Source organism: Paroedura picta, chromosome 4, assembly GCF_049243985.1.
Source record: "Paroedura picta isolate Pp20150507F chromosome 4, Ppicta_v3.0, whole genome shotgun sequence".
NCBI lineage: Eukaryota > Metazoa > Chordata > Lepidosauria > Squamata > Gekkonidae > Paroedura > Paroedura picta.
The window spans coordinates 58,337,014-58,363,086 of record NC_135372.1 but is presented as its reverse complement, the minus strand read 5'-3'; the positions used below and the strand labels follow the sequence as shown (position 1 = coordinate 58,363,086).

Below are 26,073 nucleotides of genomic sequence, written 5' to 3'. Positions count from 1 at the left end.
TCAGTGTTGTGGTGAGTCCAAGATCACCCAGCTGGCTGCATGTGGGGGAGTGCAGAATCGAACCCCGCATGCCAGATTAGAAGTCCGCAATCCCAACCACTACACTATATAAAAACATATATAAACATATATAAAGCAGCAGGTCTTTCTTTCAGTAAATACCAGCTATCACCACATGAGGGAGCCTTTACAAGCATTCACATGTCAGTGCTGAAATAAAATGATCATCCTAACAACTTCACTGCTTCTCTCACCCGATCCCCCCAAAAGAAGGTTCCAATTAATTTAATATTGAAAGAACTGCAAGGAGTCTCTGTTGGTCTTAAAGGTGTCACTGAACTCAAACTTTGTTCTTCCATTCATATTTAAAATATCTAAAAGATAAAGAATATCAGTGATGGCTTAAATGCATATCCTATATATGTGGAAACAGGCTACTTCACAGACAAGGTAAAGGTGCACATCACAATGCGATGCAGATACATGAGCGTTTTTTCATGATGTGCCCCAGCGGCAGGGAGATGTGAGTGATCCAAGACCACACAGGCCATGACCAGCAGGTGCCACAGTAAAAGAAGTAAATGCTAGCCCTTCAAACGTGATGAAATTTATAATGCATGAAGTGACTCAGAGTGACAGGTTTTCCTCTGAGTGGTGCCAGATTCCCGCAGAAAAGCCAAAGTGTTACTAAATTTACAAAACAAAATTGCAGACAATAGAAATCTGGCACGTTTACAGAGACAGAGGAGCCATACACAGGGCATTTCTGCACATAATTTTTTTTTCTGCAGCTTGGTTTGGTTTCTAAGCTTCACTATTTCCCCCAACCTTATACATAGTATTTTTACCCTGCAGTTTTCTTTGCAACTTTCTCCCATGTCGCCAATATGTGATGATCTCTCACTAGCCAAACTTGTATTAGTCCACTACACTATCAGCCATCAAACTGAGTGCAGAAATGTTCCAGAATTGCTCCCCACAACTTCCTTGGGCCCCTTGAATCAAGTAGTCCCCTATCTAGTATCTGTCATAACCATCTACTCCTTGATGCCCAAACTCTTTAGCCCTCTGCTATGACTCTTTAGGGCTCTTTCAACATTTTTGCCCAACAGACACTAGTATGGTTGAGTGAGATGAAGTACAGTCTTTACAAACAAGCTGGCATGTTGGCTCTCAAGCTCATGGGAGTTCCATTTATGAACCATCACACTTTTAAGAGACATCCTATTATGATTGTGCTGGAGGGGGGGAAAGTTGGGGTCCAATTCAAGGTGCTGAGTATTACCTACAAAATCCATCATGACCTGCCCATATCTGCAAAACCACCTCTCCCATATACTCCAGTGTAGCAGCTTTGCTCATTGGAGCAAAAACTTCTGAAGGTGTCCCCCCGCCCCCCGCAGGGCAAATGGGTTAGATTGACAGCTGCCAGTGACTGCTGTGGGTCCCATTGGGTGGAATGGCCAGCCTGACAAGGACAGAAAGGCTCCCACACTACTCTCCTGTCACAGAATGGAAAATAGAACTGTGCAGGAAGGCGTGAAGAGGAGTTAAGACCAGCGGCCTCTGATCCGGTGAACCGGGCTTGATTCCCCATTCCTCCTCCACATGCAGCCAACTGGGTGACCTTGGGACAGTCACAGTTCTCTCAGAGCCACCTACTGCACAGTGTCTGTTGTGGGAAGGGGAAGGGAAGGCAATTGTAGGTATCCTTGAGACTCATTCTGGTAGTGAAAAACGGGGTATAAAAACCAACTCTTCTCCTTTTTCTTTCTTATAAAGGGAATAGGGATGCAGTAAAACGGAACTGTCCAGGAGGGCACTTTTTAATAAAGGGAACTGGATGGATTGTAGTTTAATTGTCTATGAAGACAATTTTATGCAGTTATCCCCCCTCTTTCTTGTTCCCCTCCTATTGTATTGTTAATTGCATGTTTTACACCATTTTCATTTCATACTTTCTGTAGCTGCGTGATCCAGTTTTACTGCACTGCTTATTTATGAACTGCACTAGACTTTATCACCATGTTTGGCAACTCTGTAATCTGGTCTTGAGTTCCCATGAGAACGGTGGACAACCAATGAAGGAAAACCATCAAACCATCCCCTAAGCACCCCACCTCCCACATAACTCAGACCGGGTGCTGACTGCAGTCCTTTGAAGAATGTGGCAATGAAATTTTAAAGTGTGTGTGTGTGTGTAGGGAGGGTGAAATCACCGCATCTGTGCCACACCAATCCCAACTCACCATTAATATTTCACTGTACAGCACGTATTCATGCAGAGTAGGGAACAAGGTTTCAGAAAGCGCCATCGTCCGCTTCTCCATAGCCTTGAAACACTGGTCAACGCAGCTGGCAATGCCTCTCAGGGTGTCTCCTAGGTCCTCTTCGGAAGCAGACCACAGCATGTGGCTTTGGCCAAATTCCTTCAGCTCATAAAAATAGTCTTAAAATTAAAAACAACCCCTTATTAATGACTCACATTCTAAACAACAAATCCATGCAGAGGAGCAAATTAAATTGGATTTTTAGAACATAGCCAAAAGAGGAATATGTTCTGCTCCTTTTCCCCCTCCCCGTGAATGAAGAATGTAATCTATCAATATACAGTGCTTCATGTCAGCTAGATATTGAAAGCACATTAAATATACAGATTGCATAAATTAAATATATACACATTAAACAGAGACCTGCAAAATGTCACTGGAAGGGTATTATCTTCACATCCAGCTGACGTATATACTCTTATATTCTGCTCAATCTTTCCTCCCTGTATTTTCGCTCACTTATGACAAGTGGAGACAGGCTGCTAGACAGGAATCTCCAGTAGCAGCACAGCAATAAGGGGGATATAAATCAGCTGAAATCCCTGCACTTGGTTGAAGAACTTGGAATAAAGTTCCCTGCTCATTCCTTCCACCTCCCATGCTTTAAACTGGACGCATTCCATGGTCCACCAACCCCAACCAGTCACAACCAGTGCGGAAAACTGGTCACAATTACCCAATATATTTTATGAGAAATATACACTGTGGCACCTTGCAAACCCAACATCAAAACCACATCTGAGTTACTATAAGACCAGGAATTTTAGTATCTGACCCTGAAGTAAGGGGTGTTGGTCAAAAACCTTGTTAGAGATGAACAATTAACAGCCCCATTTCACTGCTGAGGAACACTGAGGTTCAAATAAGTGATCAGTCCAAGACGAGTAATGAATCCACAGGGGATTTAAAAAAAAATCCTTGTTTTAAAGAACAGCAATGTGCGCCAGTGCTCTCAAACACAAAGCAGTTTTTAAAGCTAGGAAATATACTGTCTCAGAGACATGCACGGATCAGGCTGAAGTGTTAGACTTGGGATTCAAAAGGCAGTTGCTAAAAACAACTTTCCACCACAGACTATTCTGAGGAATAAGTACATGTGACTGGAAAAAAAGAGCATCAGTTCAGGGCCAGACAATATTCACAGCAGGTTTCAAAGGCCTGTTCCTGAACATGTTCATTTTAGATTGCAAAAAAAAAAAAAAAAGCACTACATTTTAAAAGCATTTGTTGCAACTTTTTATGCTTTCCAATTATGAATAGGGATGAGTGATTTGGCTCAGATAAGGCCAAAATACTTTTGGGGCTTATTCAGGCTGAATCAAACATCCCATCAGTTTCAACTATGCTGACAGCCAGCGATCTTGGGGGGGGGGGGGACCCTGGCTGTACACAAACCCGAACCCAAATCCCTGTGCTGATACTGGGGTTTGGGTGATTCAGGTCTACCCAAATGTTGAGAGTGATTATTAAAAAGAACCAATCACCAATACACACAGACATCTATACATATATGCCTGCCAGCCGTAGAAATACTCCCTCAGTACACAAACCATCACCCAGCCCCACTTACCTTACCAGCACTTCACACTTTACAATTACATTGTACACAAGTGGCCACCACATATTGGGTCGGCCTGGAGTTCCATGCTGGAGACTCCGTTTCCAGGTATATCCATGCCTGATTTGGATGGGGATGCTGGTACACAAGAAGAAGAGCCTCATGCACTTCCTTGCACCATTTTCCGTACTAGAAACCTGTTATTTGGCCCTTGGGCAAAACGTATATGTACCTATCCATTAGTCTATGCCAGCTTCCCCAATGGGGCAAGTGGTAGCTCCCTGGGGCCATTGCATGCTGGGATAATGGCATTAACTGAAGCCCCTTATCTCCATGTGCCACAGTCACAATCTACGTTGGGCCATACATGCCTGGAACTTAACTGTCCAGCAGCAAATGCCCGAGACTCAACTATATGAAGTCCTCTCTAACACGTGGCTTGGCCCATACTTGTTAAACAGTAGGCAAAATTCACAATGGCAGCAGGCTCGCATAGCCTCTGGAGTCCAGCAGTGACCATTCTCACCAACCTTACTGGGCCGTACAAGGATTATTATAATCGTGTATGTGAAGCACTATATAAATGCCAAGTTCTTCAGCGGGACTTCCACTGACTGCTTTCTGGGATGCTGCCATCAGCCACTTCCCCCCACGAGGCTGGCCAAATGGCAGGGAGTCAGACAAGCAGGCAGATGCTGGGTGGGTGGGTGGATGTGGGAGGCTGAGTGCTGTTCCAGGACAGTGCCAGCCACCTTTTCCTTCCAACAGTGCAGCTCCTCTTCCCTCAGCACAGCAGGTCTTATTTTACACGGTGCCTTTTACTGAGGATGGAGGAGGAGGAGGCTGCTGTGTCCTAGTGAGTAGACACTAATGGCCTTGGTGAATCAATGGTCTGATTCAGTCACAGACGCACCTTAGGCAAACCACTCTTGCTCAGTCTCAGTCCCTCATCTGTAATATGGGGATAGCAGTTCTCACCTACCTTACTGGGCTGTTGAAGGATTCTTACGATGTGACGGTCACCTCTAGACTGGATTGTTGTTGCTCTACATGGGTCTACCCTTGGCCTTGATCCAGAAATTACAACTGGTACAAAATGCAGCTGCACAGTACCTCACAAGGACATTGTGGAGGACGCATATACAATATTGCAGCAGCTGTATTGGCTTCCAGTCAAGTTCCAGGTTTGGTTCAGGATCCTGATGCTAACCTCTAAGGCCATTTGTGATCTGGGACCTGCATATCTGAGGGACCGCCTGTCAGTATGCATCCCCTGGAGAACACTTTGGTTGGCTAGAGCTAACTAACTTATGATTTGCAGTTCCAAAGAAGTGCAGCTGGCCTTGACCAGAGCCAGGGCCTTCTCAGACCTGGCCCCTGCCTGGGGGAATCTAAACATCATGCAGGCCTCCCACCCTGGCTCATCATCTCCCCCTGGCTCCTCCTACTGTAAATTTCATGTGACTCCATATGCTATTCTCTGGTGGTAGTGATATCTACTCTTCCCTTTGCTTGATGAATACTGAAGCAATGAATAGAGAAGAGCTGCTGGATTCTACCTTATTTTAGCACAGCTACTTGGTGTCTTGGAAGAAAGCAATTGGGAATTACTCAATGATCAATCCACTGACCATAATCTAAACATGCCTGGCTTTCTTTCTTCCTACCAACCTTTTTCTTCCTTATAAACTCGATGAGAGATTTTGTTCAAGAGAGTGATTTTCTGGTTAAAGACATCCACATAGTCATTCATTTCCGTAAATGCATCGGGGCGGTTTTTCAGAGCTCCTCCTCGCATTGAGGATGCAACAGCTTTGACAGTTTGTCCCATTCTGCTCAATAAACCAGGCCCCTGCTTCTTGTGAGAGGAAAGTTCCTGAAAATTAAGAGAGGAAAGCAAATGTTTAGGTGTGTGTATGCTTCTCTGTCCATGCCAAATTAAAACAAAATGCAGTAAAACAGTCCTGGTATCAATGTCTACCTCTTGCTTTTATGCAGTGCATGTACAAAATGTGGGAGTCCGAGATGGCCATCACAACTGCCACACTGAGGCCACCTGGGCCTCATCACCTCATCCTTTTTTTTAATATTAATTTTATTTGACCTTCTAGTTAGTTACAGAAATAAAAAAATAGAAAGTTAGCGTTGGCAAACATGTTAGAAATTCATCCCAATGTCTTTGAAATTCCTCAGCTGGCCTGTGGCTTTCAATAGCTGTTAGTTTAGCCATCACCGCCAGTTCTCTGATCTTTTCCCACCAAGAGTCCATCTGCGGCACCTGTTGTTGTTTCCATCCGGAAGCAATAATAAGTCTTGCCACATCACTTCATTCTTTGGACTCTTTGAGGACTTCCATATATTGGCCAACGTGGGTTCAGTCATCATCCCAGCAAGAACCTCCCAGCAAGAGAACAGGCTTCCTTGGGGAGTCACACAATGCAGTCAATTTGAAGACTAAATGACTTTTCTGAAAAGCGACTTCCTCTAAAAATGCCGTAGCTGTCATGATTTGGTAGAAAACAGCACGTTTATTTCCTTGACACAGTGGTCACCATTTCACTTGACTGTATCAAGAAGAGACTAGACCTTCTGAATCAGCAAACTGGTAGAACCTACATTTATAATGAACACACGACTTCCCTGCACATGCGGCTTTATTTCAATCGTTCCTCAGTGAAGTATAGAGAGGGAAGAAGAAAGCACACAAGTTTAATGCCAAGTTCCTGAGCTCTCCCCAAATAAAAGTCTGGGCACAAGGGGAATATCACCTGAATAGGACCATGTTTATAGATGCCATTCCATACTTGTGCAATACCTATTCTGGATACCGTGGCATAAAATGATATATTCTAAAAACAAAAAATGATAGTAATAAAGGTTTATTTACCCCAGCTTGTGCAGTAAGAAAAATTTTTAGATCTTCATTAAAAGTTAAAGTGGGATGATCAGCCACCCGGTTTAAAAATTTATGCAGTGCTTTCCTTCGAGTCTCAATGAAATCATCATTAAATCGTTCCATAACTCCTTTCATTATGAATTTTTCAGGCAACGGCTAAGGAAAAGAATGGGGGAGGAGAGTTAAGCTGCATAATTGTATGAATATCTAATATTTATATAACTTTAACTGAAGAAATGACAAATACATTCTACATGCAAAAGAGAGCCTTAAATTATTTTTTTTTGTTATTGGAAGAAATGCAAGTATACAAGTATGAGACCCATTAAATATAACAGGGAAGAAGGAAATCCCAATCCTCTGTCCTATAATTTCTTGCTCCCTCTCTTGCTGCTCACTGTGATATTCTTCCTCTCCTTCTGGTCACCTTCTCTTCCTCCTCACTAGTCCAGTTCCTCACCCCATCACAAATGCTGGATCAACTTGAAAACACCACCTCACTGCGGCATTTCAGATTCTTTTTTTCCTCATTCATTTTTCTTGAGGGAAAGTATCCAAAAATGGAAGCAAGGTGACAACTGAATTTTCCCACAAATTTGATAGATACCTTAAATTTACAGAACACTCTTGTCTGGGCCCTGCTATTTGCATGGGGACTAGTACTACAAACTACATACAGGAGTAGGGGAGATTAGAGGACTGACTCAAGAACTGCAGTCACAAAACCAATGATGCCCTGTGTTTTCCCCATACGTGCAATATCTCCACTGTGGACACAGTTTTTTACTTAAGGAAACAAGTTAGCATGAACAAGAGTCTAGACCTACAGGAATGATCAGCGTTGGATGCGCCTCTTCAAGTTTTCCCTTTAACCAAAGGAAATCCTGATACCTTCGTCTAACTTCGTACTCGCTCGAATCAAATTCACCACGGGTTGTCTGCAAATCATTTTTAAAAAGCACAAATTATGAACATACTTAAACATACTTCAAAAATGCATGGCGTATAGTTGCTATGTGGAAACATGCAGGGGAAATAATACAGAAACTCATCCATGATGGTTATCAAAGATCCACTTTGACACCTACCCTTACACAGGTTCTTCTGTTTGTTGTCAAAAGTCTGCACCTCCTCAAGCCACTGTTCATGCTTTTTCTTAATCCCCACTGTAGAAATTCTCACTCTGAATACAACAAGTCTCCATACCCTAGTTATGTTATCTTCCAGTTATTTATCATGAAAGTGTAATTTTCCAAGATGCCATTGAAGCACATAGCCCAAGAAGTGAGGCCATATAATCATACCCCACTTCTATTTTGAGCATATTCTAAGAGCCTATGGAAAGATGATCCTTTCAGGAAAAAAAATCTAGAACAGTGAAACTACTGATAGATTTCAGAGTCTCAAAGAAGGTAGATGTCTGCTATACTACCATCACCTGCCATACTTCTGAAGCTTCGCACACTTACCTGGGAGTAAATACCATAGTACATAGTGCAAGGGTAGAATTTTAATTCAAGAAGGCAGTAGACTTCCAGAGACTCTACTATCAACCTATATATATTCCATACTAGTGCAATGGGCCACAATTTACTTAACTCATTTAATTGAGTTGCCATTTATTTATTTCACTCAAAACCTGCCACTGGCCACAATCAGGACCCAAAGTGACTTTTCTCCTCCATGATTCAAATATCTCCTTGAACACTGACTCACAATTTGAGCATGTCCACTGAGAGGTCTGACTATTTATCTCCTCTGAACAGTAGACCATGTGTCATATATTACAGACTGGTATGGAAAGTTGCCTTAGTTAAGAGGCCAGCTATATGATAGTGTGTGCTGCAGGAAGAGAAACAAAAGCCCCTGAGAAGAATTAGTTGAATCCAAGCTTCTGTCACCAGTCCTCACTGTACCACTAAGGTTCTTGCACTGCTGTGAAAGCCTTACAATTATTTAGCAATTTAAAAACATTTCCTTTACAGCATCTTTATCTACAACATCAGTTTCCGCATGCCAATGTATGTGAAGCACAAACTGGCAATTGCACTATCATCGATCACCCCAAAGTCTGAATGATGGAAGCTGCACAGGTGTGTGTGTGTGTGTAAAGTGACATCAAATCGCTTCTGACCTATGGCAAAGCTATGATGAATCACTGACCTCCAAAACATCCTACTGTTAATAGCTTTCCTCACGTCTTGCAAACTGAGGGCTGTGGCTTCCTTTATTGAGTCAATCCATCTCATATTGGGTCTTCCTCTTTTCCTGCTGCCTCCAACATTCTCTAGCATTAATGCCTTTTGCTGTAAGTCTTGTCTTCTCATAATGTGACCAAACGGTACATTAATAGAAATTATATTAATGCAACCAAATAGTATATTAACAGAAAGCCACACAGTATATAACTGAAAGCTCACCTTTGTAACGACTCTGTACGTGATAAATGTCTCAATAGCAGTGATGTGGCTTTCCGGTTCATCAACTGTAACAAAAATGTCCTTTAATTCTGGTTCATCTTCAAATTTGTACTGGTTTATCATAGAAGAAGGTGATGTTGGCAATAAAGGACTGAACGAGTTTCCCTCCAATAGTGATGCGTCCTGTGAATAAACAAGATATTTGAAAAATGTTCCACTCCAAAGATACAACTCACTGCCATTTGAACAAGTGATTACATGTTTATTTATTTATTATTAGATTTCTATACCACCCTTCCATACAGCTCAGGGTGGTTCACATACAACATTGCAGGGGTAATACATGGAGCAGTCTGAACATAACACAGTCACAAAATGACATATCACCAACAATCCAACAGTGGATCTAAATCAACAGAACTCCAATGGCTTGGTCAGCGATACTATAACTACAACTTAGACAAACCCCCAGGGAGGTCAGGCTGGTTCAGGTCAAGGAGGGAGTGTGTCTGAGGGGGGATCCATGGATGTTGGGTTGGTCGGACTCAAATGCCTGGTGGAGGAACTCCCTTTTGCAGGCCTTGCAGAATTGTGGAAATTGAGGCAGGGCCCTGATCTCTTGTTCCACCAGGTGGGGGACAGGACAGAGAAAGCTCTGGTTTTGAAAATTGAGGACTGACACACTTCTTTGTGGGGTATAGGCAGAGAGATGGTCTCTCAGATACACTGGGCCCAGACCATGTATGGCCTTGAGGGTCAAAACCAAAGCCATATCCGGAATTCAATTGGGAGTTAGCTGAGTTCTTGAAGAGTAGGCCAGGTGCGGGATCTCCATGGTGTATTTGTGAGAATCCTGGCTGCGGCATTCTGAACCAGCTGTAGTTTCCAGATCAAGAATAAGGGTAGGTCTGCACAGAGCAAGTTGCAAAAGTCCAGTCTAGAGGTGACTGTCGCATGAATCACTGTGGCTAGGTGTTCTGATGCCAAGTAGGGGGCTACTAGCGTGGCTTGACAAAGGTGGTAGAAGGCCTGCCACACTACTCTTGTGACCTGTGCCTCAATGGAGAGGGAGATGTCTAGGATCACACCCAGGTTTCTGGCGTAGTGCGCTACTACTAGACGCACTCTGTCCAAACTGGGAAAGTGCGCTTCCTCTCTTGGTCCCTTCCTACCCAGCCACAGGACCTCCGTTTTTGAAGGGCTGAGGTTCAGATGACTGCTTGAGCCACTTTATCACTGCTTCCAGGCATCTGTCTAAGGGTTCTGGGGGGAATCGCGGTCATCCATATAACTTGTGCATTCAACATGCTGTCAAGATTTACACGTGGCCTTCATTTTGTGGGCCACAAACGCACACATTATATTATGAAACTATGGAAACATCCATGTTTCTAACCCTCAAGGTTGTGGGGATGGAAAAGTCATCTTAATGTTTCTAAAATGCTGGATATGCAGTATAGTGGGATGAAGAAAAATACTGCATTAAACAACAGCTTGGTTTTCACTTGGAGACAAAGCACACTATCAGAAGCCCCCAATTATGTGTCATTTTTGTACTGCTGATAATATAGTTTGGCAGCTTAGCTCTTTAAAGGATCCTATAACACATGAAAGAAAAATCAAGTTATTGACTCATTGCTCTCCAATTAACTTTGGGTTCTATAAAAAGGAAGATTTTATTCTCAGATTCTTTCAAGATGCTTTCCCCAGCAGTTCTGCCCCCCTGCTGACATCTCAACCAGCTGCTCTTTTATTGTCAGGCAACAGCCCACTCCACAAAGGCCATCTCCCTAAAAACTGGCCACTTGGTCATCAAAGAAGCAGCAAGGGGAAAAGGGAGTATCAATCAACTTACAAGACACAATAACCCTTCACAAATAGCCGAGGAGCCTAGAACTGCGGCATCACTTTCCCTGACCCATAAAGGTCACACATCTGGACTATTCCCTTCCTTTCACACAACAAAGATCCTTTGGAAATAGGCAGGCAGCCTCTGCACTGGAAGCAACATTTTTACAGGGCTTTAAAGGACAATATTCAATGTACATTTCCTGATAGATCACTGCATGAGGTGGTCACAGGGACCAAAAGGAAAGTCCCTGAGCAGCTGCAGAATTGTGAGAAGAAATGCAAAAACAAGCAACCTATGGCCTCTATAATTGCAGCAAGTGGAACTTAGTGGTTACGGGAGCAAAGTGGAAAATCCCACCTTTACCACAAATGTGTTAGGTTTACTTTGCGAAAACTGACCAATCTCTTATGTCATCTGAAATATGGCGATAACATAATTCATGTGACAGAATTATGTAACAGAGTTATTAACAGCAGGGATAGTCAACCTGTGGTCCTCCAGATGTCCATGGACTACAATTCCCATGAGCCCCTGCCAACGTTTGCTGGCAGAGACTCATGGGAATTGTAGTCCATGGACATCTGGAGGACCACAGGTTGACTACCCCTGATTAACAGGATCAGTTATGGAACTCATTTAGTCTCTTGCTATGTTCAATCCTAACCTTCCATCTTAACCCTCTAAATTTCCTATGATCCTTATACTCCACCTATTCTCCTTCACTTAATAAAACCACTCCCCAATCTCCTGGTCTACAGTTCACTTACTCTCCCTTCTTCAGTTTATCTAACAGCCACTTCTCCTTACTAAGGTATCTCTACTCCCTCTTCTCCTTATCCCCCCCCCCCCGGCATTATACCTCCAATTTTTCAACTTCACTTTACAGGAATTTTCTAGAAAAGAGAAAACAAATATGACTGCTGCATCCACTTAGGGGACTTCCCCCTGATCCCCCAAATGTGTCTCAGTGGTCAGTATGCCCAGTTTTGGCTGTGGGGGTTGATATAATTCCAATTTTTAGGGTCAATTAAATTCTCTTCATTTCCCCTGATGACAAGGTTATAGTGCCACTGCTAGGGGCAATTCTCTGCTGTAGTTTAGCTGGCCTGGCCTGTTATGACCACCTCGAAGGAAAAACTTGCCTGATTTTAAAAGGTTCCTTTACTTTCGAGATTATCTTAAGCCGTTAGAGTGTTGAGCTAGGGCTGGGATGATCTCTGCCCTGAAGTCTACTGGGCCAGTTTCTTTCTCTCAGTTTAATCTACTCACATTATTGTTCTGAGGAAAACACTTAGGAGGGGAGAACCATGTTCATCACTTTGAACTTTCTGTTGGAAGGACAGGAATAAAATTGTGATAGATATAACAACCGACGGTTCACACCCTTAGCCACTGCACAACACTATCACTGCATTCACAAAATAATGTAATTTGAGGCAAATTGTGATAGATGCCAGTCAGATTGTAATACAGATGCTTGAAGGAAGCAAACTCCAAAAGCCAAAGCCATCTTCTCAGGAACAACTTTTGCAACCTTTTAAGACAGGATTGCCTCAGCTCAAGAGACAGAATGTAAAAGGTTCTGCACATCTAATGCCAACTGGGCAAAACAACAAATGGGGAAGGCGTACTTTATTTTCTTCTAAGATAACACTCAGGGTTCCCGTGCTCCAGGGGCACCATTAGGCTACATGTCCAGGTATTTTAAAAAATGTATGTACTTCATGTTTATGTTTTGAGTAATAATGTGGATTATTAAATTTGACAGCTTTAAGATTCTCATTTTTCACTGCTTAGAGAGCCATTTTATTTCCATTGTGCAAGCGGCAAGAAATGATATATGAAGTCAATTTACTTCTAGGTACTCATGCACTAGGCACAAAATAATGTTTTGGTTAGGCATCAAACTTTGTGAATGAATACATGGAAGGTGCAAAAACAGGGCAATTCCCATCCTATTAATAATACGTTTGGACGAACGCATCTATTAACGTTTGCACAAACAGGTTTTACAGTTGGGAGATGAAGACAGCCAGTTGCTCTCCTTTACAGGAAGGTATGCAAATATTTCAAGTGATATTTTGACATAACTTGCCTACATATGTAAAATCTTGGAGCTATCAAAGAAAGAATGCAAATCTCCATTGACTCCATTCACAGACACTGGGACTGGTAAAGCTGACTGATCTGAAAATTACATATACACTTTGATCTTAGATTTGACGGATCTGGGGACACACTTGGAAGCACTCAAAAAGACATGAAGGAGATTATGTATCCAAGGTGCTGAGTTTCTTTCATTTCAGCAATTCCAGCTGATGAAGAGTGCTTGCACTTGAAAGCTCATACCCTGAATAAATCTTTGGTCTCAAAGGTGCTACTGGACTCTGATTTTAATGTATTTGGCAGATACCCTAATTTTTAGTTGGTCACTGTTAACTAGTCTATTGGCAATTCAAAATGTTATAAGAAATGTGGCTGGCAAACAAACAATGCCTCTCCCCATTGTGCCACAGAAACAACTTTTCATGAGTCACCACAGGAGAGGCAGGTTCTTTCCCATCCAAGCTAGCGTGCATAAGTGTCAGTAGTATCACTTATTCAGTGCAGAAAGGTTTTGGGCGTTTATGGGGTAAGTTTCATCCCAAACCACGTCGGATCAGTTTATCCATCCTTATGCAGTTTGGAACCCTGCAGAGGGAATTATGTTGGTACAGGAGAGTGTGGGGATTGGGGAAAGGTTTAAATACTCCTTTTAACTTAGACCCTATCCTTCTGCTGCTCTTCCCTGTGGGGGAAAATGGCTGGGGGAGTTTGCTTACATACATTGACATCTATGTACATGTATTGATGTACTGCTTACATATGCATTGATCACGGAACAAGCAGAAGTTATTTAAATATTACCGGATGACCTTTGGTCTACAATGATCAGGTCCCAAAACCTGTGGCTGTGAGTCTGCTTAAAATGTCAAAAATATATCCTTCCCCCTCTGAAGCTGCCTCTGACATGAGTACCTACCTCATGCCTCTAGAGTTCAAGAAGTAGAAGGGGTGTGTGTGTGAAGAGAATCCTAATTAAATTTGCAGATGATACCAAATTGGGAGTAGTTGAGCACCCCAGAAGATAAGAGTTTGATGAGATCTGAACATGCTGGGAAAGTGGGCAAATGAGAACGAGATGCAATTCAATCAGGATAAGTCTAGAGTTCACTTGGAGGAGGACAGGGAGCGATGCTTGTTGGCAGCAGAGGATAGGACCCATAGCAATGGCTTTAAGCTATGCGTAGAATGATACTGGTTAGGTACCTGGGGGGGGGGAATTCACAGCCAGAGTAGTTCAGCAGTAGAATCGGCTGGCTAAGGAGGTAGTAAGTTTTCTCCTTACCATAAGCTGCCCACCCGCCCTGAAAACCCCAGGACACGCTTGCTTTTCTGGTCTTCTGTCCCGGGTCTCACCCAGGACCTTAAGAGTCCCGCCAGCTGGAGCTGATGCTGTGCAGGCACAGAAGACAGGAGAGGCGCAGGGGAGGCTCGAGAGAGAGGCGCGCGGGAAGCGAGGTGAGGCCAGTCGGAGGGAGGGAGGGAGGGAGGGAGCTGCCGTGCCGCCAACTCGCCGCCGCCACAGCGGAAGCGGCGCATCCCACCTTACAGTCCCTAAATTCTGGTCACCTTACCAGCAATCTTTAAGCAGTGGCTGAACAGATACTTTTCATGGATGCTTGCCTGATCCTGCACTGAGCAGAGGGTTGGACTAGATGGCCTGTAAGGCCTCTTCCAACTCTTCCAAATATTTTATTTTTCCTTGATTCAGGGAAGGGTTAGGGAAAATCAGAGAAGGGTTAGGGTGCTATTTCTACCCACAGCATTTTTCCCTGGTACGTATTTCATACCACCACCTTCCCAAAATCCCACTTGACTAAAATTGCTGTTATTTTCAAGAACCCAGGAGATGATACATTTAAGCATTAAAATGTTGACTTATAGTATGTGTGTTTTTTAAAAAATTCTTGTACACAGAGCAGAAATATTATTTCTGCATTAGCTGGATTTATTTTTAAACATTATGAAGGGTACAATTCATAAATGATTCATTAATGCCTCTTAGGCTTATATTCAGTAACAAATCTGAGCCGTCGAATTGAAGATGCTGACATTTAGATTTTTCACTCCATAAATTTCTGTCATAAACAGATCTGTGAACATGCATTTTCAAGAATGAAAAATGTGTGTTGCCTCCTACAGCTGCTCTGTGAATGTTCTTTTGCTTAATTTTTAGGACGACAGCAGCTTAAAATGTTTGCCATGTTGAACAGCTGATTAGCAGCCAGCAGGCTAAACAGTGTAGCTTTGCCTTTGAGACTGGAATTGTGGAGTGAGGAGGACTGGTAGCCAGCCACTCCAGAAGATCTGGCTCAGCCTTATGACCCCACTGAGCAACAGAACAGTTTCCTAAAGACCCAGCTGACTTTCATTCCAGTCTTCTGATTGGTTATACATCAATTCCCTGCCTCAGAACCACCCCTGTGGATGGACTTCCTGCCTGAAAGGCTGTCTACATAGTCCAATCCCAGTTAATTTGTGTTACCTGACTGCTTTCAGGGATGTTACCAATAATCCTACCATTGCCTGTTCCCCTGACCTAACTGCAAACTACATTGTCAAAGATTTTTGCTTGACCTACCTCACCATGGTTAGCTTTCAAATCCTATTAACAACAATGCTTTGAGTTTGGATGTTACCCCTGTGCAGACAACATGCTGCTCTATGTTTTATGACTTAACCCTACAGGTACGTCTGCCATGACTCTGAACCAGTGCTAACTGGCTAAGGAAGAACAAGGTGAAGCTGAATTCAGATGAGATAGAGGTAGTGCTGGTTGGAAAGGTTATAATCATAGATTCTAAGAGTTGGAAGGGACCTCATGGGTCATCTAGTCCAACCCCCTGCACTATGCAGGACACACACATCCCTATCGCTCATCCACTGTAACCTGCCCACCCCTTAAGCCGTCACAGAATCAGCCTCTCTGTCAGATGGCTATCTAGCCTCTGTTTAAAAATTTCCAAAGATGGAGATCCCACCACCTCCCAAGGAAGCCTGTTCCACTGAGAAACCGTTCTGTTTAGATGGAATTTCTTTTGAATTAATTTCATCCCATTGGTTCTGCTCCATCCCCCCAGGGCAAGAGAGAATAACTCTGCTCCATCGTCTATATGGCAGCCTTTTCAAAACTTGAAGGTGGTTATCAGATCCCCTCTCAGTCGTCTCCTCTCTAGGCTAAACAGACCAAGCTCCCCAAACCACTGGATCCACCTGTAGCGGCTGAAGTGGAGTTGACATCTGTAGAGCAGTTGCATCTGGTTTGCTAGTCTTCTCCTTTCCTACTCTCAGCTGACTGAGCCATGCTTTTGTAATGTCATGGCTGGACTATTGCAATGTCTTCTATGATCAGCTGCTTTTAAAGGCAACCAAGACATTTTAATTCATTCAGAATGAAGAGACTCAATTTGTCAGGAATATATTTTGCCTATTTAAAAGCAGCTTCACTGAATGCCAGTTTATTCCTGAGTTCAATTTTTGATGGTGGTTATGTCTCTCCCTGTATATCTGTGTCTGCTGACTATGATCTTCAGCTTTCTGAGTGTACCCTCACTTGGCATCTTCTTGGCATCAACAAAGTCTTGCAGTTGCTCCTACTCTACAGAAGAGACTCCCATAGGGGTGTGGTGGCACTGCCCTTGGAAAACATTAGTAGGTCTATGAGGCTATTCTATTGACCGGAATTTTTAATGCTGCAGCCATTTTATTGGGTTGTATGGGAGGGATATTGATATTTTAAATTATGGATAAGCTGCCTGGAGCCATGGGGAAAGGCAGGACATAAATATTTTAATTAAAAAAAAAAAAACAAAGAAGCAAACATGGACCCAATCTGGCCCAGATTATAGCTCTGGGCTTGAACACATTCCTGCCTAGTAAGAGCACTCATTAGATGACAATTAAAGAAGCAGATTCAAGCACAAAGCCTCCCACTAATTAAGAAACTAGAACAACACAAAAAAACAGCTATTAGTCACGAATTTCTTCCAAAGTGAAAGATGTCAGGCTCAATTTACCAAGATGTATTTCTGCAAACCTGTAATACTCTTCACACTCCATTCAAATCAAGCTTGGTGTCAACAATCCAAAATACTGTGTTCTCAGAATGAATAAAGCACATTTAATGTGTTAGACTTTTCACATGCATTGCCTTGCAACCCTTACAGGAGCTATACAATGCAGGTCAGTATATTGTAGATTTATTGTATATGTACAATTTAGATCCAGGGATAAAGGTAGAGGAGAATTCTAGAGGCCCATGTCTTGTTAACATGTTGTTCCATGTTGCTTACTGTTTTTCTAACACCCCCCCCCCCCAATCAAGAGCTATCATAGGAATTTTGTGTAAGAAAAAGGTGGAGGGACCGGCTTCTTTACACTTTCACTAGCACAATCTGTGTAAAATCATCTCAAACTGCCTTTCTCCCAGCAGGGAAAAAGATACAAGGACCCATATATTTTCTCCTGTCGCAAGTGATGATTATTTTGAGCAAACAAAGAACTTGTAGGAAAGACATTAAATGTCCCCTGCTTCCTTAAGATTCTAGACTCTTTTTTCCCTGTCCACCCCTCTGGGGGTGGCTTACAGAAAAACATGAACTGATTATTTATTATTTACTTATTTTATCCCATTCTTCTTACAGTGAGCTCAGTGTGGTACACAATGCAGAGGCAGGCTAGGCTGAGAGTGTATATGACATGCCCAAAGCTCCCAAATGAACTAGTCCTGGCCCAACATTTTTACCACTGAAAACTGAACCAAGGACTTCCCTATTCCTATATTGTACAAAACAAAAAAATACCATGCTAAGAGGATAAAACATGTTACTTCTGAGCTGAATACAAATGAGCACAAGCCAGTTTGGAGAGGAAGGGGACACAGTAATTCTTCTCTTCTCCCACAAGGTTCATAATACTCCTTGTATTATCACTGTTATATTGTGTTTGTCCATCCAATACAGATGGAAAATTTCCAGAAATTTTGAAGGTATGGGGGGAACATCCTAAATACAAAAGATAAAACCAAACCAAATTCCAAAAGGTAAAGTATTTCATAGGGATTTCTTTTCAGTCAGACAAACTGAAAAAAGCCTTCATGAAAAAAATTCACCCCAAAACCCTGCCCCCCCCCAACCTGGGCCCTCATGTCTAGTGACCTGCTTGCTACAGATAGAGGGAAGAATTTGGTGGTAGTCATGGTGGTGAACCTGTAAACCCCATATTCCTGTTTGTAGGACTTCAAATGTTAATCATGATTAGCAAACTTTTAAACTATATTGCCTCTAAAGACAGCAACAACTACAGGCTCTCCTTGGGAACATGGTACAGCTACCTGAATACACATTTTAATGGCTTTAACTATAACACTGTATCAACCTTTTGTCACTGAACTGAGTGTGTGCTTCACAGCATTATTCTAACACAACAACCCTGTAAAACAGATTAAGACTGTAATATTCAACCCATGCATATTCAACCCATGATTTGTCTTGGAGCTAATAGAGAGTAGCCATTTCTTGCTGGCATTTGAAAGACTGCACAGAAAACAAGATTGCCATACTTCCTGCCTCTATTCACATGCATACTGATAAGAGCAGCTAGACAGTAAGTTCATTCAGTGGTAGAGAAGATTCCTTCATGGCTCTGGCTTATTTCCTGTCCCCGGCCCTTTTATCCTGCTGTCCATGGTCCTGGCCTTGCACCAGTGCGGTGGTAACTCCCATGGCTCCTCATCATCCTGTCACATGGCTCTTAAAGTACCCAACTCCCTGTTACATGATTGTTGTTCAGTGGATCTGGAAAAGTTTAGAAGACTGGCTTAAGATGAATTGTATTCAAGGGTACTAAAAAAAACTTGCACATGTAATCTCTGAACCTCTGTCCATTATTTTTGATACTTCTTGGAGAATAGGTGAGGTACCAGATGATTGGAGACGGGCAAATGTTGTCCCCATCTCCAAGAAAGGGAAGGAGGAGGATCTGGGTAACTACCGACACATCAGCTTGACCTCTGTAACTGGCAAAATTTTGGAACAAATCATCAGTCAGTCCTCAAGCAGCTGGAACACAGAGCTGTAATTTCTAAGACTCAGCATAGGTTTCGCAAGAACAAGTCATGTCAGACCAACCTAATCTCTTTTTTCAAAAAAGTGACTACCTTGCTGGATCAGGGGAATGCTGTGAACATAGTTTATCTGGATTTCAGTAAAGCTTTTGCTAAGGCCTGGAGGATCATTGCCCATAGGGTCACGATGGGTCGGATACGACTTTGCACCTAACAACAACAAGGTTCCATATGATATTCTTGTTAACAAGTTGGTAAAATGCAGTAAAAGGTAAAGGTAAAGGTATCCCCTGTGCAAGCACCGGGTCATGTCTGACCCTTGGGGTGACACCCTCCAGCGTTTTCATGGCAGACTCAATACGGGGTGGTTTGCCAGTGCCTTCCCCAGTCATTACCGTTTACCCCCCAGCAAGCTGGGTACTCATTTTACCGACCTCGGAAGGATGGAAGGCTGAGTCGACCTTGAGCCGGCTGCTGGGATTGAACTCCCAGCCTCATGGGCAAAGCTTTCAGACGGCTGCCTTACCACTCTGCACCACAAGAGGCTCTGCTTGAAGTATGCAGTATGGATCCTTATTCTGTCAGGTAGATTGTTAACTGGTTTACAGATCATACCCAAAGGATGCTTGTTAATGGTTCCACATCCTTTTGGAGAAGAGTCACAAGTGGAGTGCCACAGGGATCTGTCCCGGGGCCTGTGTTGTTCAACATATTTATAAATGATTTAGATGAGGGATTGGAGATTATTTATTAAATTTTCAGACAATATTAAAATGGGAGGGGTAGCAGACACAACAGAAGACAGTTATCAGGATACAGGATGATCTTGATAGGCTCGAGAACTGGGCTAAACTGAATAAAATGAAATTCAATTGTGTCAAATGAAAAGTTTTGCATTTAGGTAGGAAAAACCATATACACCAATATAGGATGGGGGAGACTTGTCTTGGCAGTAGTATGTGCGAAAAGGATCTAGGACCATACATTGAACATGAATCAGTAGTGTGAGTCAGTGGCTAAAAAGGCAAATGGGATTTTGGACTGTAACTAATGTGTCCAGATCACGGGACTTTGCTCTGCTCTGGTTTGGCCTCATTTGGAGTACTGTGTTCAGTTTTGGGCACCTCAGTTAAAAAGAGATGTAGACAAATTGGAGCATGTCCAGAGGAGGGCAACAAAGCTGGTGAGGGGTTTGGAGACCAAGAAAGGTTGGGGGGAGAGTTTGGTCTGTTTAGCCTGGAGAGGAGACGACTGAGAGGGGATCTGATGACCATCTTCAAGTATTTAAAAAGCAGCCATACAGAGGATTGAGCAGAGTTGTTCTATTACATATATGTAGGAGGCTAACGTCCTACAAGAAAACACTCTGACCTTTTCCATGAAAATCCCTATTAGAGCAGAGTTCTGTATGATATGAAGGGGCATTATACCATGGATATTCTTCTGTTTTATTTACATCTCTGAATTCAGAAGAGAAAATGCCAGCAACAAAATACTACAATCAAATCTTTAGGTGCTTTTTGTTCTTTCTTTATTCTATTCAATTTCAAGACTTATTGTGCTTCCTAAAAGTAAACTGCATAGCAATGTCATCAGCTGATGTTTCCTCCTCAGTGTTTCAAAGGTGAAAAGTGGCTTTAATATGCCAGGAAATTTTGTCATAACCTAGCTATCAACAACTTGCTGGAAGAGCATTAAGGGAAACGTCTGGACCTGTACGCTTGTGCCTTTTGGGTGGTTGTAGCCTGTCTTTAAAATGCCCTCTCCATTGCTGCACACTTGGCACCTAGTCTTCTTTGTTTCTACCTCCAGGCTAAGACAGAATGCTCACCCAGGGTTTTGGTTCGTTGATATGTTTTGCCCACTGAAACCATTCTTGATGCTGTCATAGGCTTTTAAAACACGTTAAAATATTGTGGCATGCTATTTTAAGTATTGCTTATAAGATTTTAATGTATTCTGCTTTTATGCTTTTTTATTGGAAGACACTGGTATCTTGAAAGCCCATGGTTGAGAAGTAGAATGGCATTTTTTTCAAATATATATACATACTTGGAAACTTGTCTAGCTGATTTCTATGGGGCTCACTCCCAAAGAAAAACAGCTGCTTACTGACAGCCTGATCGGAAGCATTCAGTAACATGCCTTACCAAGTTGACTCCTACACGAGGAGAGATGAGGTCCAACAGCTAAGCACAAGGAGCTTCTTCCTATCTCTTTCTAACCACTCTGCCACCCAAACATGTGTATCTGGGGGAAGGGGCAATTTAGAAAAGAGAGGACCATAAATAACTTTTTTTTCAAAAATGGCATCTGATTAATACATAAGCAGCTCTGAAATTGTTTGGAAGAACTTTAATTGGTTTTATTAACCAATTGCATTTTATAATACTCCTGGAATGTTTCTGCTCACACTGTGATTCAGAGTTTCTGGGGTGCCCTCATAGTTGAAAACATCAGTCATGCCAAGGGCCCGGAAATTCTTTAGAAACATTTTTCTACACCAGTTAAACTCATTTTGGACATGTATGTGATTACCCTCTCTTATATATTATTCTGCAGGTTTTTAAATGCTGTTGGATATATGAGAAAACTGTTGGATATATGTATATATAAGACTATCATCATCAGTAAACCTGATAACATCCAAACTGATTGCTCACCTGCTACCAGATTGTCCCTCATCCAGGAATAGCCCACCCGGATAGTTTAGACCCAGTCGAGAGGCAGCCCGCAACCAGGAAGGGCTTAATAAGGGATCAACTCTCTACCTCCAACTTCCTTCTGGTTTCAGAAGTTTGCTGGGTGGAAGAGAAGCAAGACTCAGAGCATGCCCTGCTGCCAGTAAATTGCCCTGGCCTCCTGGCCTCTTACAACTCAGAGGACATGGAGGGTAGCTGGGGCAACATCTGCATCCCTTTTGGAGGAGGGGGGCTTCAGGGCCCCCTGAAACAGCCCCCCCCCTGCTCGCCCTTTGGGACTCAGGGTGCCCAGAAAAAGCCTCTGCCCTGGGAATGTTTACTCATAAATAAGTCATGTGAGTTCTGCAATTTGCAATCTGAGAAGAGAGGAATGCTTTGGGGGTATCCATCACAGGCAAATGCAGCAGGGAAAATAATGCTGAGTATTATTTCTTGCAATATGGGAGACTCTCCCAGAGCTGTGATGCAATCCACAACTGACAACCAACAGATCTATGTGAACAATAGAGGTGGAGGATGAAGTAGGCCGAAGATTGTTACCTATACACTTATCTGGCAAGGGAGACCGCCACAAAATATTTTTGCTATGATACTATTTGTGTAAGTTACAGCTAGACAACTAAAGGCCCACTGATGAAATCCATCTTGTAGATGACCATCGGACAGGTCACCCATTTCAATTATATCCATCTTGACTAGTGATTGTTTCACTCTGGCCAACCATAACAAGCCTCAAACGGAGAGGAAAAACTGGCAGCTGTGATAATGTGTCCACTTGTTTTCTGTAACCATCTCTCTTATCCCGGAAAGGCCAATAACTAATCTGGGACCTTCAGTTGCAGACAGCATAGGCATTACAGCAGCGATGAGAGAAACAGAGGATCAATTTAGCTCATCCTTGAGCCTACTGGGCAACTTTTTACATTGAAGCAATGGCCTGTCTTAAAAATGCAAGTCTCCAGTAATGTAATTACTGCTTTAGGATCCTTAGGGCTGATCCTGCGTTGAGCAGGGGGTTGGACTAGATGGCCTGTATGGCCCCTTCCAACTCTATGATTCTGTGATAATCTAGTAAATACTGAGAAGACAGGCGACCACCATACAACATGTCCATATCAATGTGGTGTAAGGGCTACATTTGACACGGCAATCCTTTATCTGGCCACTGGTTCCCTCAGTTTCTCAAATCTACTCAGCAGCTTACCAAAGGCAAGGGTCCCTGTATCTCTAGAGAGGGCTCCCACTCTGTCTCCTCTCCTGAATCCTCTATACATTGGAGGGAGGGGGCTTGTCATATTGTCCAGGCTTTGACTGAAGCCAGCAGCAGCAGAAAACACCAGGACTTCCTTCCAGGGGGAGAAGAGGGTGAATGAATTGAGTTCACATGATGTTATTCTGAGCTCTGGGATAGGCATAAGCCAAATGAGAAACTTCTGACTGCCTCAGCAGCTCAGAGTCATAGGAAGATCATCTCCTCTTCCTCTCACTATGTAGACAGCTTGGAGAAAATGAACAGTCAGCACAGTAATCAAAAGTTTTGCCTATATAGTGCACCAAAGTAAAATATGCAGACAGCTGCTTTTTTGACTAAAACATTCGGAGCAGTGGACAGAACTAAGGAGATGGCTGCATCTCTAATCCACTGATGCTCACGGGTCACCAACACCTTTCTGCCTTTCTACTTCATCAGGTTTTTGCAACAGTCAAGTGGAACAACACCCGTTTATGCCCTCCTAAGTCACTAGGGAAAAATAGTAATGTGAGATAAATCCAAATAAAATGGGACCTATCTCCACAAAGCAGGGCCATCACATGGTTCTCATCCACAGCCTTTTCCAAAGCAGCGCGGAAAATGGAATAAAGGCCTGATTGCTGAAGTGCTGGTCCTGATCTATGGGGTGATCCTTTCCAAGGGCCGTAACAGAGAAGGAACCAGGGATTGCTGTACTGGACACCGTTCAAGGTTGTGCAGTGCAGAGCCCCCTGAAGTTAGGCGCTTCCCCGCCCCACGGGTGGACCGTCCTTTAAGGAGGGGTGGGGGTGGAGAGGAACGACCAAAGGGATGCCTTCGCAGGCCTAATCCACTCCAACCGGTCTGCGAACGCTCCAGGCGAGGCGGCTCATGCAATTGCCCGGCCGGGGGCTGAAGGCCAACGTTTCCTGCTGTGACAAGGCGGATCCCGCAAGCGCTCCGCCAACTTGCCCAGCCCACGCCAGCCTCCCCCCACAGCAGGGCAGCGAGGAAGCTTCTCGCCCGCCGCACCTCCCCGGCACGGGCAGCTCCCTTTGGCCCCGTCCCGCATCGTGGAAAGCCAAAACAAGCTTCCCCCGGCGAAGAGCAAAGGGCAGCGGAGCAAGGGGCGGGGCGGCCCAAGGCGCCTCTGCCTCGCCGAAGGGGCAGCACGCTTCTCGCCGCCGCCCCCCGGGGAAGCCGCGGGCTGCCAGGCTCCCCGGGCGCGACAGGGGCCCAGCTCGCTTGCCCTGGCTCTACCTTGCTGAACACTTCCAGGTCCTCGTCCTCGTCCAACTCCAGGAACTCCGGGGAGGAGGGGAGGATGGCGGGCCCGGCGGAGTCGTCCGGGGGCCCCGCGCCCGGGTCCGCGACGGCAAGCGCCGCAGCCTCGTCGCCGTCCAGGGGAAGGGCGGAAGAGGGCGGCGGCGGGGAGCCGCAGCGCTCAGCCTCCATCCCTTCCTTCCTTGTGAGAGCTCCCGGGCGAGGAGGCGGGCGAGGCAGGCGCGGGCCCCTCCTCTTGGCGCGCCAATTGGCCGCCGTCGCCGCCGCAGGTCTGGGCCTCGCTTCTCCTGCCCTCCCTCCGCGTCGGGGCGGAGAGGAGTCCGAGCGCAGCTGGCAGGACGAACGACGGGCGGAGAGCCCCGGGGAACACTGCCGGCTTTTGGGGCGAAGCTTAATGGGAGGCCGCGCTTCGGCCCGGGACCTGGTTTTACGCGCGCAGAAGAGAAAAGGGCAGGGGACGAGGGGTCTCCCTCCAGAGCTTTTCCGAAAGGCGTGCCGATGGGTTTGCAGCCACGCCCACAACTCCCGCCACAGGGCGCACGTTTCTTTGAGAGGGTGGGCTTCAACAAGTGGTCTTGCTAGCATGATGAGGCAGTGACACTTGAGCGGCAGTGCGCGGTCATTGTTTGCATTTGGTCTGAAGAGATCTGGGTTCAAAACCCCATTCAGCCATTAAGTTCATTGGCTGATGCTCGCTCTGCCAGTTTCCTCACAGGGTATGAACCCCAGGAGCTTTGAAAAAAATGAGGTCTGGATCTGATTCTCACCCTGTGGGGACATCTTGGGAAGCTGGCAGCTTCAGGTGAGGGCCTGAAGGTCTTCAGGAATAACATCTGATCTCCAGGCACCCTCTGGAAAAAACAGCTGGAAGGAAGAAAGAGGATAGAATAAAAGAAAAAGAGAAGAAAGAAGTTTTACTTTTCTCCTAAATAAAAGAACTAGACCCACCAATCAAAGAAAGTGCTTCTATTTAGCACTGATCTTGGGATAAATGGGGACCTCTGGCCAGGGGGGTTTGTAAAGGCATTTGTAGTCACATTAGATGTAAAGCCACTTCTTGCAAGCACCAAGAGCCCCACCCATCCACCTTTCCCAGGTCAGGACAAAAGGCTGCTGTAAGGCCAAGGGCCAAACATCTTGCTTGTCTTAGGACACCTTAAGGACAGCACCATCCTGCTGGCTGACTCTCGGTCCTTCCTTGTACCCATGAGCCTGGCCTTTAGTGGTGAAGTATGTCTGGGGGGAAGAGGAGTGATGTGTCAAGGCCATTCAAAGTCCACCAGTGTCCAAGGTCCCCTGAGAGATTCTCAAGGTGAGGTAATTGGCCAGATCAAGGAGGACTTCCAAAGGGCCAACTGCAAATGAGAAAGTGGAAGCAGCCCCTGGGAGGCAAATCCCACAGCTGGCTGGGCCTGTCTTGGACCTTAAAGGGGGAGAGGATGAGGCAGGAGGTAGGCTGTTTTTGGATATGGGCTTTTTGCTTATTGGGTCCCGTGAAAGCTGAGTCCACAGTCATCTTCCTGCCCTAGATTGGGATAGAGGCAGCTATCATGGTGACCTGTCACCTTGTCAGAAACAATGCTCCAAGGCAGTGGTTGCTTCGTAGCTCACCCTCACAGCAGGCCCACAGTCA

The 26,073-nt window shown here is 44.4% G+C and overlaps 1 protein-coding gene across 1 annotated transcript in view; it reads right to left on the bottom strand.

Annotated features, from left to right (window-relative positions):
• Nucleotides 1-24,846, bottom strand: part of SNX7 (sorting nexin 7) — a 53,046-nt gene extending 28,200 nt beyond the window's left edge. Inside the window, exons 1-6 of the mRNA XM_077332986.1 lie at nucleotides 24,417-24,846; nucleotides 9,205-9,387; nucleotides 7,612-7,722; nucleotides 6,776-6,940; nucleotides 5,560-5,764; nucleotides 2,250-2,449 (exon numbers count right to left, since the gene is read on the bottom strand). Of these exons, the coding sequence (XP_077189101.1) occupies nucleotides 2,250-2,449; nucleotides 5,560-5,764; nucleotides 6,776-6,940; nucleotides 7,612-7,722; nucleotides 9,205-9,387; nucleotides 24,417-24,611 (1,059 nt within the window). The 5' untranslated portion in view covers nucleotides 24,612-24,846. The remainder of the gene's footprint in view (nucleotides 1-2,249; nucleotides 2,450-5,559; nucleotides 5,765-6,775; nucleotides 6,941-7,611; nucleotides 7,723-9,204; nucleotides 9,388-24,416) is intronic.
• Nucleotides 24,847-26,073: the final 1,227 nt, after the last annotated feature.